This window comes from Bombus fervidus, chromosome 16 (assembly GCF_041682495.2).
Source record: "Bombus fervidus isolate BK054 chromosome 16, iyBomFerv1, whole genome shotgun sequence".
Taxonomy (NCBI): Eukaryota; Metazoa; Arthropoda; class Insecta; order Hymenoptera; family Apidae; genus Bombus; species Bombus fervidus.
Genome location: NC_091532.1, coordinates 4,057,780 through 4,078,579, shown reverse-complemented (window position 1 = coordinate 4,078,579; position 20,800 = coordinate 4,057,780). Strand labels below are relative to the sequence as shown.

Here is a 20,800-nt window from a genome sequence, read left to right as displayed (position 1 = left end):
TGCGAGGATAATGCTTCTTTGATCGTGATAGGTTCGGAAAAAGATTTGTAAAATTTGGAAAATATGCTTTGGGGTGCGGATACGACGGAGGGTGTAAATAGAGGGAGTTGGAGGTCGATACCTTTTAAATCCGGGGATACGAAGTGGATCCCTATTTCATTCTGTTGGGGGAGAGGGATAAAGCACAATTTTTCGAATCTGAAATTTTTATCAAGTCAAATGGAATTGGTTCTCAAATTCAATTGCCGAATTGTTACATAACCTATATGTGTTATGTGCTCTGGGTTTGATACCAATCATTATAAGAACGTTACATCATTGAAAATCGCGTGAAAGTATCTATAGTATCTATAACCTTCGTTCGTTTTATACGTGTTAATGTATAACTTAATACAATGTATAACCTAACCCGAACCTAACATAAAACCTAACTCTAACTTCAAATTTGCCACAAATGATTGTCACAAACGAGAAATTTTTAAAACATTATGAGATTACACCAAACAGTCGTCAGATATATATGCATTAAACATACGTATTAAGCCTGCTATGTCTTTTGCGTTATTTATAACGGAATTGTATTTTTCTATCGTTAGGAAATTTCATAGATTTTTGGAAAATATAAGAGAATCGTTATTGATACATGTTTAATTTCTTCTGCCAATGCTACAGTTTCAAAAAAACATTGAAAATCTTTCTTCGGATTGAAAGCAAAGCGAGAGTGAGACGTAGATGTTCAAGGACTGCGGCAGGGTCAATAAAATCGATTTATAAAAGTATACGAAGACAGTACTAATTTTAAAGATGAAAAAAAGAGAGATGGTAATAAAGTTAATGTACAGGAAACATTTGACTACTTATTTTCAGGTGGGCGATCGAGTGGTCGCACTTCCTGATCACAAGGCGTGGGCAGAGCTCGTCTCCGTGCCGGCCACCTCCGTTTTCGCGCTACCAGCCGGGATGAGTTACCTCGATGCAGCGGCAATCACGATGAACTACACTGTTGCTTACATACTGCTGTTCGAACTGGCCAATTTGACGCCTGGAAAGAGTCTCGTGCTTCACAGCGCCGGCGGTGGTGTGGTAAGTCATCTCTTCTCTTTGATGTAGCGATAAAAAGAGCCACAATTATCTAACGTGAAAAATATTCCAAGAGACAACCGCACTGTGCGTCAAAGACGGAGACGACAGAAGAAAATGATAAAGAAACATTGTAAAATCTTGCTCTGGAGAATTGAAGATGATCGAATTAATTGTTAGGCTGTTAAAACGTTTTATGCAACCGTTAAGTGATCGTTTGCTACTCGTTAATCATATAGATTGGTATAGTTGATACGCAATTATTTGTTGCGCGGTTTACTTGTTTATTTCTACTTAGGTTCCGTTACGTAAAAAGATCGAAGATAATTATTCACATTTTCTTTCATTGTTAACGAACTATATTTGGTTAAACGTTTCAAAAGCATCTAGTTATCAAAGATTTACAATGCTTTTTGAAAGAGAGAAAAAAGAGGGAAAATGTTCCAACGCGTTAATAAGAATAGCATATGTTTCACCTTTTTCCCATCTTCTTTCGATAACATCATCTTAGCTACGAATTAAAGCTAGAATTTTAAGCAATTAAAATATCCCTAGACTAGTTACCAAAACCTTACGAATACTGCGACTACCACGATAAAACAAAGGAAACGTAATCGCAACTAACGCTTACGTAAAATCAAAGCTTCTCCTAGAAATTAAATATACAAGTACCTATCACAGTCCTTACCACCAAAATCAAAACCATCAGACATCTGGTCCCCCAACGAAAATCACGAGATACTTCTATCCGAAAATTAAAAGCGTTCTCCCATTATAAACGTCCCATCTTCAACGTGGAGAAAGATTCATCCGAAAAATCATTCTCCATGTCTCGTCGTTACTCCTGAGGAGGGAAAATCGCGTTTCAGAAAAGCGGAAGGAAGAGGGATAGGATCGCGCGGCAATTACGACCCATCGAGATAGATAGATAGAGTGAGAGAGAGAGAGAGAGAGAGAGAGAGAGAGAGAGAGAGAGAGAGAGAGAGAGAGTGTCCGCGACACGATGCAAGGTTACTGCCCCTTTCGCGAAGTCTGCTCGAGTCACATCCGTGCAACGCTTTCTCTCTCAATGTCGTCGAAGGAGAAGGCGGGAGCAGCCGACTAGGTACGTCGGGATCAATACGGCTCAACAGGTTACATTCGAAGCTAACTACATCGCCCCCGCGACTCCTACCTCTCTCTCTCCGCAACCCTTCTCTCTCCTAGTCTACTCTACTTCACCCCCCCCCCCTCTACTCTGCTCTCCACCCCGCCCCACCCATTGGTCTATACGCGTCGCGTAGCATCGTTGGAAGTTGAGACGACGAAAATCTACGGGGGATGCTGCCGCCGCTGGTGCACGGAACGACAGGGGTGTGAGGGTTGCCAAGCAACCCTTCGTTCTCTCATCGACCACCGTGACGGGCCGCGCCCGTCTGAGACCACACCATCACAACTGTTACCACTACCGTCATGCTACCACCGTCAGTACGTGTTGTATGCTAGCTCTTAAGCCCCGTTTGCACGAACGAGTACTGTGGCCAGTTCGATTTTCAGTTGATCGCATTATGAAGGATCGTTATTAATGTTATTAACTTTCAGATTCCAAAGGAAATGAATATCGAGCTGAATCGGTGGCCCTAACTAATTGTAATGTATCTGAGTGATGTACATCGCACCGCGGTCTTTCAGTTGTGAGGATTTTTTGACATATTTTGAATGAGTAAAATAATTCTGGAAAAATTCAGTGAAATACTCGATATGTACAATAGTTGAAATACTTGGTATGTAGTTTCACAGTATTCAGAATTCAAATGTGCGTAGAAACGTTAAGGAATTTTTCCACTTGTAATTAGTTTGCAATGCAGTAACCAAAACCGGTATCCTGTTACGATTATGAAAGGCCACCGTGTGCCAATTTCAGGGTTAGTATCGTGGTTTTATTAAAGAACGAACGAATAGATGTAAGTGACAGCGATGTAAATAGAAATTATTGACTAATATCGTTTAAGGGTGCAAATGTAGACTGTATGATTTGATAAATGTAGCTTTTCCTGGCTGTATTGGGAGGATTCTTGGATATACCGATTTCGGATTTATCTTTCGGTGACCCAATCCTGATTACCTAATCCTGTCAGACTACCGCATCTCGATTTTAAGTATTTATGTAATGTCGTTTTAATCAGGCCAGAAATTCACTTCTGATAACCAGTTTGAACTCGAATCCCTGTGCGCGTCTTTATTACGTCATTCTTCGGTTTATCGAAAAATAAAACCCACCGAAACAAAGATTCTTATATCGCTTTAAAGACACAGAAAAATTATCTGTCTTATTGGGCGAATGTTATTTGTTATTCTACATAGAAAATTCAAATAGCTTAAGTTCTCTGATAAAGAAAAAGTGAAAGAAGAGAGACAGAAATCTGTTCAGATTCGTTATTTCATTAAAACTTGAGATTGTCGACGCGTGCGTCAAATACGCTTTTCCGCGTGTATCATCGTCGGAAAAGGATTTAGGCAAGTCACGTAGACGGGGTAAGCTAGAAAAAGCACTTGACTTGAGAGATTGCATTTCCCGATCACGTCGGACTTTTCCTCTTTCTTTGAACCCGCTGGCACTAACACACCTTATCAGCTCATATTTTCCTTTGCCCTGTATTGCCATCCCCTTGTTACGTATATTCTTGTCGAACTAACTGGTTTCATATACTCGCGGCGTTTCGTTCGACTTAACCGCATGAAATATGTTCGTTGCTGTCAATGATGCGTGGAGAATATTACAGTAGTGGTGGTGGTGGTGGTGGTGGTTTGAGGAAATGTCGTTTGGAGGAGATGTATATTACGATAACATCGAGAAACTTCTAGAAAGTTTGATCTTTCGGAATCTTCCGATATTGTTGGGATATTTTTACGAGGGGGAATTGATTGATCTGATATTTATACACGATATATTATACAAATTTTGAACACATTTTTTTTGTTTTTTAATCTGCTTGCATAAAACTTTTATGACAGCTTTTACTCTAAGAGATTGATTCGTATATACTAGCTGAATCTGTTGTGCACTGTTAGCTAGGGAACGAAATATTATTTATTATAAATAGACTGTGGATTTGTATGCATTTAGGTGAAAATCTAAAGGCGCCACAAAGCATGGAATATGCAAAAATATGTAAAGTATCTAAAACACTCGTTATAACATTTAATACGTGAAATAAACTTCTATTTACGATCGTCTTTATTTTTAGTTATATTTATAAAAATATGAAATTATACAAATATCCGCAGTCTAATTATGAATAATATGATGATAGAAAATGAGATTCCTTCTAAACGGTTGGCAATGTGTTACGTTATGACGTACAATGTAGAGTGGCTTCTTAACATTCTGGCCCTCGTCCGTGCTCTTTCCCTTTTTGCTACCTCTTTTCTTCGATTTTTTCGTTTTCTTAAATTCTTGCTTCTCTTCCCTTCGAACCTATCGTCCTGTCTCTGTTCCTTTCGCCGCGCCACTCGAGGCTCTGGGATTGGTCAACGTTATTGGGTATCGAATTCTCGACAGAACGGACAGAGCGGCGAGACAAGGAGAAGAGAAGAGAGAAGGGCGGTCAGCTCTCTTGATTCTCGGAAATAATGAATGCTGCTTCTGTTGAGAAAATCTCCAGCAGCTCCGCTTCAATTTTTTCTTCCCCATCGTGTGTCCTGCCCCGGCTGTTCTTTCGCGGTCGCGCAATGAAAAGACTTCAGAAGACGCTTTTTCTGCCTTCTGCCACCATAATGGGATTACGAGTTTGGTGAACACGATACGAACAGCCGGGCAACTAAAAATAATTTAAGCGCGCCCCTGGCCGCCGCTTCTGAAGTTTTTAAAAGATATAACCCGCCGCTATATCCTTTACACCGTGAAAAATTCTCGTACCACGGAGTTAACGAGTTTTATTCAAGGTTGTTAACAGAAAATAAAATTTCCTTTAGTGAGAGAAGAGAGGCGATAAGAGATCTCTAAAAGATTAGTGAAACACGATGGCTGCGGAATTTAGATGTGAACGTTAGAATCGAGGACTTTTAGTCTTGAATATTGCATTTGAATAATTCTTCGAATCATACGCGGTTTCTGTGTACTTTAGAAAGCTAAAATTTACGCGTATTTGCTATATTCAATCTCAAATTTATCATTTGAACGTACTAATGAAGGATAATTCCTTTTTCCTATCATCAGTCATTAGTATTCATTTAATGAATTCTGTTTTAGGGTCAGGCAGTGGTCCAACTGGCCAAAACCGTGAAAGACGTGACCATCTTTGGTGTGTGCAGTAAATCAAAGCACGAAGCCCTGAAAGCAGCTGGTACCATCGACCACCTCTTGGAACGAGGCACAGACTATAGCAACGAAGTCAGGAAGTGTGTAACGAACTCTATAATTTATCGTTTTTTTCCTTCATGGTGTGTTTATATATCATAGGATTCTTTATCGGCCGTTTCGATTCTCTTTTGTTCTACAGGATCTCCCCAGAGGGCGTAGACATCGTCCTGGATTGCCTTTGCGGCGAAGAATGCAACAAGGGTTACGCTTTGTTGAAACCAATGGGGAAATATATCCTTTATGGATCAAGTAATGTGGTCACCGGAGAAACTAAAAGCTTCTTCTCAGCAGCGCGATCAGTACGTCACAGAAATTTAACTTTATTATTTTTTTTCTTTCTTTCTCCGCATCGTTGTACAAGGAGTTATTTCCTCCTTGTAATAGCGGTAACTAATTTATGAATAGGACCAGTAGTTTAATCAGTAAACGCGCTTAATCCAAGAGGTACGAAGTCAAGGGAATTAAGTACTTATGTAAGGATGAGAGGCTTTTTAGAGATCCATTAGGTAATTTAAATATAAATTAGAGAATAAATATTTGAAAATCATTTACTTTTCTCTTTAGTAAACCAGGATATATACATATATACTAATAAATGAAATTATTTCAACACAATAATCTCATCCTTATAAAATCTTTGGAAATGCATTTAATTGCAAAACAGACTTGGACTACCTTATGTATAACAATATATTACATCAATGTTCAAAATCCTTCATGTTTATCATTTTACAGTGGTGGCAAGTAGACAAGGTATCCCCCATCAAACTGTTTGACGAGAATAAAACTCTGTCTGGGTTGAATCTGCGCCACTTGATGTATCAACATGGTAGCCACGCGTTCGTGCGACGAGCAGTAGAACGAGTATTCGCCTTATGGAACGATGGTCAAATAAAGCCTATGGTAGATTCTACGTGGGCTTTGGAGGACGTCCCGGAAGCCATGCAGAAGATGCATGACCGTAAGAACATTGGTAAGATCGTGCTGGATCCGAGTCTTGAGCCAAAACCGAAGCCAGCCACCCCAGCCAAAGGAAAGACGAAGGATAAAAAGGCGGCCAGCCAAGAAAGCCAAGAGAAGAAACCGACGAGCGTTGAATCTGAGGAGGGTGAGAAGAAGAAAGAGCCTGAACTGACAAATGGAACATCCGAAGACAAATCCGATAGCGGTAAATAAAAACAGAAAAAAAACGTTCTCTAGCTTGTATCGTTCCTGGAAAAAAATTATTTGTCGTTGCGCGCTTTGTTACCCGCAAACGGTAACGAAATATTCAATTGCCCAGTCAAATATTTCGCGCGTCCTTTCGATTGACCGAGCCTCCTTTGTTTGCTTTCAGATTCTAAAGAAAAAGAATCGAGCTGAATTAGCGGCGCTAGCTAATTTTAATATACGTATATACATAAAAATACATATATATATAAAAAAATGTAAAACACTGATATCTCCCGTGAAGATCAAGAATTTTGCAGATAAGTACTCTATTATTCCTCACTATCCAGAGATCTACTACGTTTGCTGCGCTATACGACGCTTGATTATTATGTGACGAATATTCGTAAAATATCATGCTATGCAGATGACGAATTAATTTTGGAAAAGAAAACAAAAAAGACGAGACAACAAAAACAGAAACGAAAATTAAGGATTTTGAAATATTTAGTTTGTCAAATTCAATCAAAAAAAAAAAAAAAAAAGAGAAAAGAAGGCTCGTTTCCCCAGAATTCATCTGCATGCCTCTCTCCTCCCGTCTGTTTGCGCTGAAAGAATTCTTCAGTGGAATTCACGAGTGAAAGAGTGGGCGTGAAAATACACGTAAAGGTTCATTCATTTATGTGAACCAGAGGGAAACAAAAGTAAAAAAAAAAGATACAACCAAATATAAGGAAACAATATCAATCTTGACGTGGTCCACAGTAGTTTGCAGAATATAAGAATTATTATTTTTATTTTTTCACACTGACCAAAACATAAGATTCATTTTCATATATGATAGACTAAATGAATCTGGTAGATGCTAGACTTATTGGACGATCTCTTAATAATTTCATACTTCCTTTTTATTTTGTATTTTTTAAACATCATATTTCGTACTTATCGAATATAAAATGAAATTATACATACGATAAAAAAGACGGGTCGTCTAATGATTCTGCATTGACCAGCAGATTGCTACTTTTATCTACTTACATCGAGAATTATTACTGCTGCAATACATATATACAATATAGGTACATATTATATATATGCAGTGACATTTTACACACTAAAATAGTACCATTTACTGTAATTTAAATAGAGTACGATGGCAATGATAATCTAATCAGCTTTATAAAGAAGGGAAGAAAAATTTATTAGATGAAACCCTAAATATCAAAAGGCTGAAAGAAAACAAACGACTGTGTTACTTTTTACGTGTATCTCCTTCTTATCGAGAACGTGTCTTTTTTTTATTATTGATTATATGTAACTTAAAGACCCCTTTAACAATAGCCAGCCTAACCGATATAGTCGGATAATAAGCTTGTTGTACACTCTGTGTACCAGGATTCGCTGTATTATTTTAGATAAGTAATTTTTTTTTAATTTTCACCACTGAAAGTACTGAATCGCCTAACTGCCTAAAAAAAAAAAAAAAATAAAAATAAAAAAGAAAATTATTGGTGAACAGCTCAAAAAAAGAAAAAATTAATAACTTTTGCAACGATTCACCAACGATATGTTATCTTTTTTTGTTGTCATGATTTTAATGTTGGAGCTACGATATAAAAAAAAGAATATAACGTAGTTTTCAATAGACTTTTTATATATATATATAAACAATGAAATTTTGTTTTAAACGAATAACTATTTAAATCGATATTTAGAGTTGAACTTTAACGCTCTGTAAAAAATGTTTTTAAATTTTTATTGAAATTATTAATTTTTTTTATTTTGTAACGAGATATATTCCATTTTAATTGTCCATAGAGGAATGAATGACGGTGTGAAACTAATACTTCATTTTCTATGCGTGAACTCTGTGAGAAATTGAGTATCAGTATATTTTAAATAGAAAATTCACAATCGAGATCGAATTTTTCTAGATCTTTAATTATTGTATAATTTAATGTAAGAGATACACGCTAACGCGACCGATCTGTCGAATCAAAGACAAATGAATTTCCTAATGGATAATGATGATGATGGTGAAGATCATGACGATGACGTGAAAACAAGATCTTTAATAATGTCATGAGATTGAGCTAATTTATCTAGAATGATGAAACAAACAAGAGAAGAAATCTAAGAGCAAAAGGTATATTAAACGAAAAGAAAAGAGAAGAAAATGACTCTGAAAAGAACGAGTAGATGCAGAGTGAAATGCATATCTCTCCGAAACGGTTGGAACAATTTTTACATAGCATCGATTCTGTTAGAATTTGATACTAGCTCTGTATACCGATATATCTATATATGATAAAAAAAAAAGATCGCTATTAACGAAAAAAAGTTGCGGACGAGGGCGAGCTATACATATTATATATATATAAATATAAATATAAATAAATGAATAAATAATTAATAAAGTAAGTCGATAACATTCTTCGAGTCTATCGGTACGAAGAAGTGTAAGAATTTATAAGAATTATTATTATTATATTATTATTATTATTAATTATTATTATTAATTATTATTATTACTATTACTACTATTACTGCCGTATCGAGTCTCAGTCCAAGAGTACACTGAATACTGTATCTCAATTTCAAGGACATATACCAATCTCCGCTCTATTAACGAAAAGTGAAAAAGGGAAAAAGATAGAAATAATAATAAAAAAACGAAAAAAAATGATCGTAAAAAGAACGTGGCTGCATATTTTGAGACGTCTTTTGAACACGTATAATAAATATATATATATACATGCTCTCTGATAATTTTGTGTAACGTAATTATTCTCTATACGAAAAAAAAACGAATGGTATAAAACCACATACACACATAACACACATACACAGGTACCACACAATTTTATCATACATGCGTGACGATACACATCATACTGTATATTTTATGTAAGGCTTTAAATGTTTCATCAAATAACTATTATAATATACCTATATATTTGTATCGATCGTTTTCCCTATCCTGGTCATAATTTAGGTCCGAAATTGTATCTGCGTCTGAAAGTAATTTGTAATTAATGTCCGACGATATTTAACGAAGATTCTTGAAATTGTTTTTTTTCAAACGATCTTATTCGTAGTTAGAACTTTACTAGCTAATCTCTACACGGTTCTCACTATGACGATATTCCTTGTTAAAACACGCAAACAACACACCGTGTTTTCTATCATTGTACTGATAATACTAAGGAGGGGAAAGTAATCCGTCACTAGGATTTAAATCATACGTATCTGCGTAAGTAAGGAAAGAAATATGTATTGGATAATCATCGAAATAGCAATTTATGGAAAATAATTCATGGAATTACGTGGTTAGAAGCCTCGATAGTCGGGCCTTAATTACAGGGACATCCGCTTGGATCTCTGCTTTTCAATTTTGTTCAAAGTCGACATTATCTTGCACCGTTTGATGTATTTTGAACGCACGTATCTCTGCGAACGCGTATGACTCTTTCCCATGTGCTTTAAAATCCAGAAAACTGGAACTCCTTGTGATAGAGTTTCAACGTTCGCCTCCGCCTTTGAGAATCGAGTGGATCGAGGAGAATCGGCGTCGTGGAGATCGGACGGTTCATTTGTGATGAAACTCGTGACGCATTCAGCTCAGAAATGTGTACTCCAAGCAAACCCTCGTCTCACTGACATCTTTTCAACGGACATTTACCATACCCAAAATGTTTCATTTCTTTAAACTATTTTCTTTTGGATATAACGTTTACAAATTGGCTTGTTAATGAATAGATAGCGAATGTTTGTACAGATTCATGTTTTTATATCTTAACTTAAGCGAAGATTTGTTTCGTCCATTAAATATTACGACTAATGCTTTACATTAGATATTTTATATGTTTTTGCATTACATTGTGTACGTTTTCACATTTCTTTTAAATTTCTCGTAAGAGTATAAATGTTCGCAGTCTATTAATGAAATATACATTTTTTTAAATTTTCAGTTTTATAAATAACGAAGATGCCGATAGAGTGATCAAATGGAAAATATTTCAACGGCATAATGACACATTTCTGCGCTCGTTGTTAGACTACAATTTTTCAGCTATTGATTCAATGAAGGGTTCACCGAAAGTAGGATCAACAAAATATCATTCCCGGTTGCCGCGGCGAAGAGAACGCGGCCCATATACATTCTTTTCTCCCTTAACGTTCTTTTGTTTGTCGACACCTGCATCGTGGGAGAAACAGGACCTACAGTTTTGCAACGTGATACATCATATAATTATATGTAAAATTGTAAAATTCGTCTCAAGAGTTCGGGCGAAATGGTCACGTGTTTTCCTTCTCTGCCGCGAGATGCGGCCTTTCTTCGATCCTTTTCGGTCCTATAATTCGTTTCACGAAGGAAAACAGAAATCATTTTTCGCCCGTTCTCCAGAAGCTCGATATATAGATTGTATTTTTGGCTTATTATTGTAAGACTGACTATGTTGCTATATTAAAGATTGCTTCGAAAATAATTACAGTTTTTTCGAATAATCCAAATCCAAATTTCCCGCCAAAACGAACATAGATTTATTCCAGACCTTAGAAGTAAGAAATACAGTATTGAAAGTATGTCATTAAAGCAGAGTTGTTACATGTGCAAAATTATTAAAAGCATGAACTTTAACGATATATTTCGGGATCATTGAAATTTTGTAAACAATTATTAAAGGATCATTTATAAAAATAAAGGATGGTAAGTGAAATATATTTTTACTATTTTATTTGTATAAAGATTATAAAACTTAAAAATACGTTCAACGCATGTTAAGTGCTATTTTCATTTCGCTATCGTATAAATATATTTTCGGACGGATAACGCGGACGAGCAACCAGTTTTATAAAAAATTGATTTACAAATAATTTAATATGTATTATAATATGTTATCCTTAAATAAAAAATTGTAACTTCATTTAATATGAGAACTTCGTGATAAAATACATTCGATAGCTGTATGCGCTCGTATGTTAAAACGAGTTAATTAATATTTTATTGTGTTTTATTATAAAGCAGACTTTTTATATACGGTATTAGTAACGTTATATGCGTTATTATATTATTTGAAAATTTGCGACAATACTTTTAAGGACGTTTCATCGTTCAGTAACTTCATCTGTTTTTTTTTTATTTTATTGAAGCGATTATTTTACTTAATTACATGAAAAAAAGCAAATACGAGTATTAGATTATTGCTTTGTATATGAATAAATTATTAACTAAGTAATTACGTCGCACATTTTCAAAGTATCAACGATATAACAGTTCCTTTTAAAAGACTTACAAGTTATTGCGTTACCTTATTGTAAGTGCTATATTACTAAAAATAGATCTTTGATGTTCGAACAGACAATTAACTATACAAAAGAATATAAAGTTTCTTTGCAGAGGCAAAATAGCTTATTTGAACGAATGCCTTACATACTTCCACATTTCTTCTTTCAATTGAAAAAGTACACGAGCATGTATTAGAATGACATCCATATTCACAGATCTTTTTCTCTAGTCTACTATTTACAAATTGCCAACCAATAGCAACTTTTCTTAACCGGAATGTAAATCTTTGATTTATAAATTGATAGTGTTCAGGGGGCATTGCGAAGGCACAATTTATGAGCACGATTTTTCAAATTATAATTGTAGAATTTAAATAAAAACTCTTTATAGACATAGTGACACTTATGATTTCTCTAGTAATAACTTAATTCTAGCACAATTGAAGCTTCACATGTAAGTGGAACAGAAACGTTTTAGCGTACTTTTTAGATAGATCTAGTCAGAAGAGAAAGAGAGAGAGAGAAAGAGAGAGAGAGAAATTCAGGCATAAAATTGTAAAGAGATAAATTTAAAAATCTGAATTTTTTTAAATTGATTACAATAAGAAGAAATCATGAATTTGTAATATGCATTTAAGTAGAAATTATTACTAGAAGACGTATAAAGATGTTTTTTGGTGTATCATACTTACAAAAATTCGATCTCGACTAATTGTAAGTTTCATTTGTACTTAAAAATTCTTTGCCTCCTAGAACACATTGCTCTAACTACGGTTTTAAATTGTTAAACTATACAGAATGAGTCGTGTAAAACAAAACACCTAAATATCTCTGTTAATGTTGAAGATAGGAAGAAATGTCAGAAAGGAAAGACATACTGTTCAAGGAGAGAAATATGATGAAACTAAAAGGTCTGTTGATTGACGTTTCTTTCAAGATCTAGAAAATATTCAGGTGTTCTATTTTTACATGATGCACCCTGTACATGGAATGTTGAAAACATTCGAATAAATTGACATTCATCGATTAACAACGTGGATAAAAACACATGATATGTTTTAAATTATATAACATATCAAATATTGTAAAGTTAAAAAATGTATAAAAATATGTGTTTTATTAAAATTTCTATACTTCCACGCTAAATATAAATTTCCGACATATGTTAACAAATCACAAATGGACGGTTTCTTTTTCGTAAGTAACTCGATGTTGCAGTAAAAAAAAAAGAGAAAGTATAATTACAAATAAGGATAACTGGAACTTCATCTTATAAATTAATTATTTTTACTCACGTGTACCTGTATTTTCAGGTACTGTTCCAGTTGTGCACCAGACTTAAGGACGGATATAAGAATAAAAGTCGAGAAAAGATGACAATATAACGTAAAATATAAAATCGAGAATATTCACCTTTCTCTTTCCATTTTTCTGTTAAATCATCATATGTTATATATGAGAATTAACCCACACTAAACTCCTGTGTTCGAAAATATCTTGTCACAACAACAAGAACAGAAATTTCAATCAGAAAACCTGTTGGTGTAGCCAACATCGTGGCGGTATTATAAATCGGACAGTAAGGACACTGGGAACTACCGCAAACTTCGCAAATATTTAGTGTATAAGTCGGTAGAGCATCAAATATGGTTTCGTTGAAACGCTCTGAAAAAATATAATGAGTAACGAATAACAAATGATTGCTTCTTGTAAAAACATTAATATTGTTTAATTATGTGTATTTACCTGGAGCATAATAGTCGTAAATTCTGATAGGAAGATACCGTGACATATTTGCAACCGGGAACCATCTTTCTATCGTGAAATTTACACACGTTTCTTCTTGGTCCAAGTAGTCGAAATAAAAGAGCACTTTCTTTTCATGGAATCGTGCTCTCTGAAGATTCCTTACTTGTTTCGATTGGATATACCTATCCAAAGTTTGTTGTTGGATTATATAACCTGTTGGAATAGTTACATCCAACACTGCCATTCCAGAACGAGAAGATTCGTTCGTATTAATCCACCTGTGAAAAAGAGCCGGTAAATTTTATGTAAAGACTAAAAGAATAAATTACAGTATTTAAATATCAACGCTATACCTCTGACAACTGAGATATGATATGTGAGACTGATTTCTGCCATGGAAATTTGCTCTCGTTACCAGATCGAAAGATTTAACAGGCGGCTGTGTTTGGAATTTTGCAATATCCACATTGTATTGTACTGACATTTGCAGAATTGCATATCCAGCACCCTTTGCTTGTACTTTTACCGTTCCCCATGCTTCAGGTATCTACAATAATGAAATAGAAATTAAATAAGGTAAGAAATATATTAATTTTTCAAATATGAACCTACCTCTATAGTCTGAAGCCTTGCAAGATTATTGTCATTGACAAATAGTGTTTTAGTCTGTCCTGGAAGAGCTGTGGCTTCTATAGTAACAGCCAATGAACTAACATCTCGAATTCTCGACCTGACTGTATAATCCATTAACGCTTTCATCGCCCACGCAGTATCTTGTGTCGAGGCCCAACCACCGTCGGTTAATCTTTGAGAGTTCAACCATTTTACTATGGGCTCTAACATTATCTCTTGTCGAGCAACGTGCACCAAAAGAGCATACGCAGTGGTTTCGATATTTTCTGAGTCGTACATGTATGGTAAACGTGGAAGGAGGAATGGTTTCTGATTTTCCAGTTTGTAAGGAGGAAGAGGTACTGATTCTCTGCCCCAATATGTTAATCCTCCTTCTCTACGAGCGTGTCTAGATAAAATATTAAAAGCTTGTCCTGCGGTAGAAGCTTTTGCCAATAACAGAGCATATGATACTATCGCTATCTCGTAAGGCTTCCCTCGTACTTCCAACAATTTCAAATTTCTCTCCAACCACTTGATTGCACCAGCAGCACTTACAGCAACTTGAGTTCCTAGACCCTCAGGCAAATCTTTCACACTTTGTAATGTGATTAGAACGTGAGCTGTAAGACTGATATTTCTATGTGTTATTATATCATCGTCGTAATTTAGAGAGCTGTTCATCTTGCGATCAGGCATCCATGTAACTTCATAGAACGATCCTTCAGGTGTTTGATATTTCAATAACCAAGACACAGCCTGTGCTATTACTTCAGGGTCAATGTAAAGATAATTTTCCCACTCATAGAAGCGTGCTTCTTGTAAAACACGAGCACAATATGCTGTTAACCAAACGCTTGGTGACGATTGGTTCCAATCGCTACGGAATAAGCTGAACGATCCATCGGGATTCATAAACGAAAGTTGTCTCTGATAGCCAATATTCATGTAATAGAAACTGTGTTTCTCTTGCGTTCTATTACGTTGATTAAGTAAACGCATATACATTGTCGTGTATAAATTAGCAGCGAAACTGAACATATTTTGTTCCGCACAATCCATAGGGAGATCCATGAGACTTGTGGCGTTAACAGGCATCGTCGGAAAAATTGGTCCAACCACATCTCCGACCAAACTTATCACAGCCTTGTTTGATCCGAATACGTAGTAACGATTTTCGTCGTAGGGTATAATAGGTGTTTCTGTAATGTTAACGTGCATGTATTGGAACACATATGCACGATTACTAAGATCGAGCAGGATAGATTGATGTCTGTGCTGAGGAAGGCCATCAGCTTCTACGTGCAAGGTACGCGTAACCGAATCCCTTCCGATTACGGTAGTGGCATAGATGTGTACTTTGATATCTCCAAGCCTTATTGGTACAATAGGTAGATAAACAATAGAAGCATCTTGAGCAGGGATCCAAATAAAGAACTGGTGTTCACCAAAAGATGTACGAGGCTTGTACGATTGTACAATACCATTATCTTCAACGTGAACGAATTTATAATCCTTGGAACCAGTTAAAACTACTACAGCTTCTATATTATTGCGTAGGTAATTGAAAACAGAGACGCGGATACCAATTTGTTCTCCTTGTTTACTATGAGTAGGCATTTCCACATTAATATAGAACGGCAAGATACCCATATATGCAATGGCTTTTGGCAACATACCAAAGCCCATACTTGGAGACATACCGAACGCTGTAACCATCCACAGAACTGGTCTCCTTGGAACGTCTATATTGAAAATGTATCTACCATGAGGACCAATATTGATATCTTTCCATAACCATACGTTTTCGTATTGTCTCTGTAACCTGTTAAACCGCCACTTTCTAAACTCTACAATGTCTGTGACATTTCTGCGCTCGCAGCCTACTTCATCAGTGCCATCATCGCAATCGTATACTCCATCGCATTTTTTGTCTAGCCTATAACATCTTCCAGAGAGGCATTCCCCATATCCTTGAGTTGTATTACAGTTATCAGGTCTTCGATAAATAATGGCGTCTGTGAAGGCTACTAATCCAACGTATTCGAACGTTCTATTGACGTCTATACCAAAAGTTGAAGATGGGAAGTAAACAACTTCATCCGGATCACCTTCATGGTACAACCAAGTGTGGGCATGAGTTCCATTTGTCTCTTCGTCAAAATGTGCCATTTTTGATATAACATTGGCGTAAGTTAATTCATTCCCTGCTTGCATCGTGAAGAAAGATCTATCTATACCTGAAAGAGCGACGTACGCTCCTGGTTCTCCGTAAATGGCTACTTCGACATTCTCACCCGTTCTAGATTTTTTATTGTTGATGAATACAGTGAAATTATTGCGTGAAATGCCATTTACAGAGAAGGTTAAAGAGTCTGCTACTACATTGCCATATTGCCCAACGTGATACACGACTGCAGTTGCAACAGGAGCCATTTCTGCACTTAAAGGAACGGCGATCGTTTTTATGTTATGTTGCATATTATCTTGTCCGGTCAAAAGTATTGTACCTTTTGCCATAATGAGATAGTTGAAAGTATCGATATAGAAATTAGTTTGAACATGGAATATCATGTATTCTCCAACTTTAGGTTTTTCTGTGGACGTTGAGATTTTTATGTGCTGTTGATTCGGCGATTCGTGAGCCAATAACAATAATTCAGTTTGCGTTTTGTAGCCTTCTCCATCGGTAAGATAAGCAAACACTTTCATAGAAGAAATATCATTGAGAATTTGCTGTGCTTGATTCGAATTATGATCAAGTCCAAGTTGTTTTCTTAAATCGATTCTGGTAGACCAAACACCTTCGTTGTCTGCCGAATGTTTTAGATATTGAGTTTCTAGTGTTCTATGACCACCTGTTCTCATTTCGATATCCGCGCGAATTTCCATTACAGCCCCTTTTAATTGCGTTGGTCTCAATATTGAATTATCATGAAACGACGCCACTAAATTCAAGGTAAATGGCATTGCTGGCTTAAAAACTTGCGGTGATCCGCCCAAAAATCGAACCTTTGAGGTAGAGTTATATATTCGGGCTGTGGAGTAACCTGTAATTATTTCGTCTAGAAATCTTTCGCCGACCGTTGCAGTCACAGTAATCTCTACTCCGCTCGCAGTAGGTACAAAACTTAGCAATTCTGACATTGGATATCGGAAGTGATAAGTTCCATTAAAAAATCTCAATACAGGAACTTTATTATTCAAATAATTTGAAACTTTCAACCACGCAGGATAATACTCATCAAAATAAAAATATCTTTCTGCTGATTCAGAATCAGATTCTGTATATGCTTTATCTAGTGATCTAATGCGTGCTTTTAGAGTTAAGTTTCCCCTCACTGGTGCACCACTAGTATAATTTGCTTGGACTATACCATTTATATATTGATCATTATCAAAAAAGAATGCAGGCATTGTTACGTTAACTTCGAAACGTGTTTGATAGTATTCCTCAACTAGGAAAGTTTTCTCTTCTACCTGGCTTTGTGCTATCACTTGTATAATCCATTCTCCAAAAACTGGTTGATCGGAAAGCTGGTATGATAAAGATACTGTTCCTAAATTGCTCTGTCTGCTTAACCATCTTCTCATTACTCTCCTATATGGATCTAACATGTACACATCTATAGGATTATTAAATGCTTTGAGTTCAGTATCTATGGGTATAGTTCTAAATCGCACAGTTTCTCCTTGCATATATACAGGTTTGTCCAATTGAATAAATATAGTCATTGATCTTTGTGAAAATGTCAGTTTGGTCTCATTTAAAAATGCTTGGCCACCAGTTAGACTATTATATGTTCCTTCTACTCTCAATCTATATTCTCCATTAACAGACGTAGATGGCAATCCCATCATTAGAGTTTCTGGTATGCCTTCCTTTACTTCTTGAAAATCTGCAGCTACTTCCACTCCATTTCTTTGAATGGACGAACGTACTATGATTGGAATTGGGCTATATAAGACATTTACATCTACACGGTAGATCTGTCCTGGTCTAACCATTCGAGATGCGACCACAAAGTAAGTACTGCCAAAAAAAAGAAAGTGTTTCAGAATTGTTATTTTGTTGTTACATTTCTGATTTATTTTGCTCTTATATATTCAATTTTTATAAAAGTATCATTTATGATATATCACATACATATCGTTTTTCTCCAATCATATATATTTTATTGCCTAATTATTATATGTAAAACTTACGCCTCTTTTATTATAATATTGTCAGTTGGATTTCCAGAACCTCGTAATCCAAATCCAGCCTGATCTCTATCATCGAATCGATTCCAAGGAGAGCGCGTCGATTCAGTCGATTCTTGCGAGAACTGACTATTCCCGTAAGCGAAGGTTAATATCAAAATCCAGATCCACATTTTCTACAATATACGACAATTAACGATATATGACAATTTACAACAATTGATACGGTTTATTTCATGAAAAAGACGGAACTAAGAAAGAAAATGTTGTGTTATGTATCATGATCAAAACTAGCGGTCAACGCCCAAAATACACATTTAAGTTAACTGGTATTTCATTTTAATTTACCTTGGATGAATAATTTTCTTTAATCAAATCCAATCGTCACTGACACACATCTACGCAAAATTTCAAAAACCTTCTTTTTAAATATTAAACTTATCATGTGTTTGACAAAATTTCATGATTAGAAGGAGTGGTCACTTATACTATTACATATACCTCACAAACACTGAATGTATTTGGTCGGGCACTCGGCACTCGACACTCAGCACTCGGCACAGAAAGTAACTTACTCACTTATTCCTTACCCCTTACTCTGTCTAGAAACCGTGGTAGTCCACAGAGTGGGGATAGGACAGTGGGGACCAAAGCCACCAACGCGCGGCAGTTGAATTGGCGCCATACTAATGGAGGGACTCCAAAGCATGCCGAGAAGATCAACAGGGAAAGATACATTTTTCTGTCTTAACTGTGGCCATGTGGCTATATATTTGTAACTTATGTGATCTAATAATCTCGTTGCATTTTATTCCTTAAAGCACTAAAAATTGTTAAAATCTCCTTCGATTATTTATTTAAGTTTTTTGTATAATTAACAAAATATATAATAACAATACTAAAAGATTTTTCATCAATCCTTTTACAATATTTATTTTCTTTTTACATTTTTTTCTATAAAATATGTACCAAGTTTTAGTTACATTTAATTAATTTAGTCTCCTCATTTTTATTAGATAAAATAATTACTACTTTTGTCCAGAACAAATATTACCAGCGCATCCAATATTGGTACACGCTCTATGTTTTGCAGCAAATTTCGTATTAACGAAGACATCAGGCTCTTCGACTAGTTTTTTGAACCCTCTCCGTCTTGCTCTATCGGCATCAAACGGAATTTCTTCAACGTATACATCCGGTATTTTCAACGGATAATTCGGAGGAATTATATTCAGAGGATATCCGTCTCTTTGTGATAATTCTTTACAAACTAATACTAAAGCAGCTATATTTACTGGTCTCGGAGGAGTATCCAATTCACTTTCCTCGAATATTTTTTCAGGCAAACAGAATTTCGTGCTCGTCTCGGCGGCTCTTCTTTCGCTCTCATCCGGATATGGTACTTTTGTACATAAAAATTCATTAAACGAACCCGTATTCTTAAATAATAATTTCTTCTCAACAATAGAAAATGGATTGATCGTATATGTCCCGAAACATATCATTCTGAAGAAAATACTTATGTAACCAGTTGGTTTGTATTCCTCGTCCACGAGACCAAAAGTGTTTTTTATCTCATATGCTTTTGGTAAGTGAAATAGGTCGTTATCTGGCATCATCACGTGGTCACAAAGGCAACCTGGTATTGGAATTACTGAATTTCCTAACGGATCCTTTAATACTTCCTCGGGGCAAATAACGATCTCTCTGATTTTGTATACATCCAGTAACAATGGTTTCGATCGCATTTTTTCAACCAACTCGCCAGGATTCCTTGTGAACAGGTATACTTTACCGACGTTGAAATTCACAGTATGCATCCCCTGCCCGCGAATTATTTCTTTCGGTCTATCCGGTTTGGTCAAGAGAAAGTTACTTTGAAAGATTCGAAACAACGGCATGTCGATAAATTGTAGATCGACGCCTAATTCATTCGGAGAAATTTTCTGCAATTTCTCGGCGTACAAGGTAACAGAATCGACGAAGACTTCTAGGATGTATAGCTTCTTATCTTTTACAGAAATGCAGGCTTTGAGATTGGCGTTCATGTTAAATTTGGAAAATATTTTTTTTTCATGAAAGAAGTAACACGAAAGTTAATTAACGGGATAGTTTCGTATTTAAAATTTTCTACATAAAATCAGCTAAAATATTTGCTTGTCTGTTAACGTTTCGATTAAAAAATGATGAAAACAATTGAATTAAAAAATTGATAATTCCTCGTGTTTTATGTTATATTTCCATGATTAACACAAGCACATTCAATTATTATGTATAATCATTATAAACATAATCGGTGATAATATATTTTACATCAAACTGATATTTGTCATAATTATTTTCATGCAATGCTTTATATTTATCCTTCTCTATCTA

The 20,800-nt window shown here is 35.6% G+C and overlaps 2 protein-coding genes and 1 long non-coding RNA gene across 4 annotated transcripts in view; 2 read left to right on the top strand and 1 right to left on the bottom strand.

Annotated features, from left to right (window-relative positions):
- LOC139995661 (synaptic vesicle membrane protein VAT-1 homolog-like) overlaps positions 1 to 11,061 on the top strand; it is a 35,173-nt gene extending 24,112 nt beyond the window's left edge. Inside the window, exons 3-7 of the mRNA XM_072019327.1 lie at positions 868 to 1,083; positions 5,312 to 5,460; positions 5,562 to 5,721; positions 6,158 to 6,590; positions 6,759 to 11,061. Of these exons, the coding sequence (XP_071875428.1) occupies positions 868 to 1,083; positions 5,312 to 5,460; positions 5,562 to 5,721; positions 6,158 to 6,590; positions 6,759 to 6,784 (984 nt within the window). The 3' untranslated portion in view covers positions 6,785 to 11,061. The remainder of the gene's footprint in view (positions 1 to 867; positions 1,084 to 5,311; positions 5,461 to 5,561; positions 5,722 to 6,157; positions 6,591 to 6,758) is intronic.
- LOC139995665 (uncharacterized) lies at positions 1,090 to 3,147 on the top strand. The gene is made up of 2 exons (XR_011802033.1): positions 1,090 to 2,547; positions 2,662 to 3,147. It is a non-coding gene; the product is annotated as an uncharacterized lncRNA (long non-coding RNA).
- Positions 11,062 to 11,287: 226 nt separating the features above from the next.
- Positions 11,288 to 19,018, bottom strand: Mcr (macroglobulin complement-related). 2 transcript variants are annotated; one of them, XM_072019321.1, is made up of 7 exons: positions 18,926 to 19,014; positions 18,773 to 18,822; positions 18,428 to 18,600; positions 14,222 to 18,254; positions 13,963 to 14,156; positions 13,607 to 13,887; positions 11,288 to 13,525 (listed from the first exon to the last, which is right to left on the bottom strand). In XM_072019321.1, the coding sequence occupies exons 3-7, from the start codon at positions 18,595 to 18,597 to the stop codon at positions 13,323 to 13,325; spliced, it is 4,881 nt and encodes a 1,626-aa protein (XP_071875422.1). In that variant the 5' UTR covers positions 18,598 to 18,600; positions 18,773 to 18,822; positions 18,926 to 19,014; the 3' UTR covers positions 11,288 to 13,322. The 2 variants fall into 2 exon arrangements, with proteins under 2 accessions (XP_071875422.1, XP_071875421.1); XM_072019320.1 differs by having other exon boundaries at positions 18,773 to 19,018.
- Positions 19,019 to 20,800: the final 1,782 nt, after the last annotated feature.

What these genes read in the sequence shown, in the direction of transcription:
- Mcr (XM_072019320.1), bottom strand. Translation starts at nt 18,597, where the DNA reads ATGTGGATCTGGATTTTGATATTAACCTTCGCTTACGGGAATAGTCAG. An exon ending in AATATTATAATAAAAGAGGC is followed by an intron (nt 18,255 to 18,427) that starts GTAAGTTTTACA and finishes TTTTTTTGGCAG; the next exon opens with TACTTACTTTGTGGTCGCAT. An exon ending in TCATATCTCAGTTGTCAGAG is followed by an intron (nt 13,888 to 13,962) that starts GTATAGCGTTGA and finishes TCTTTTTCACAG; the next exon opens with GTGGATTAATACGAACGAAT.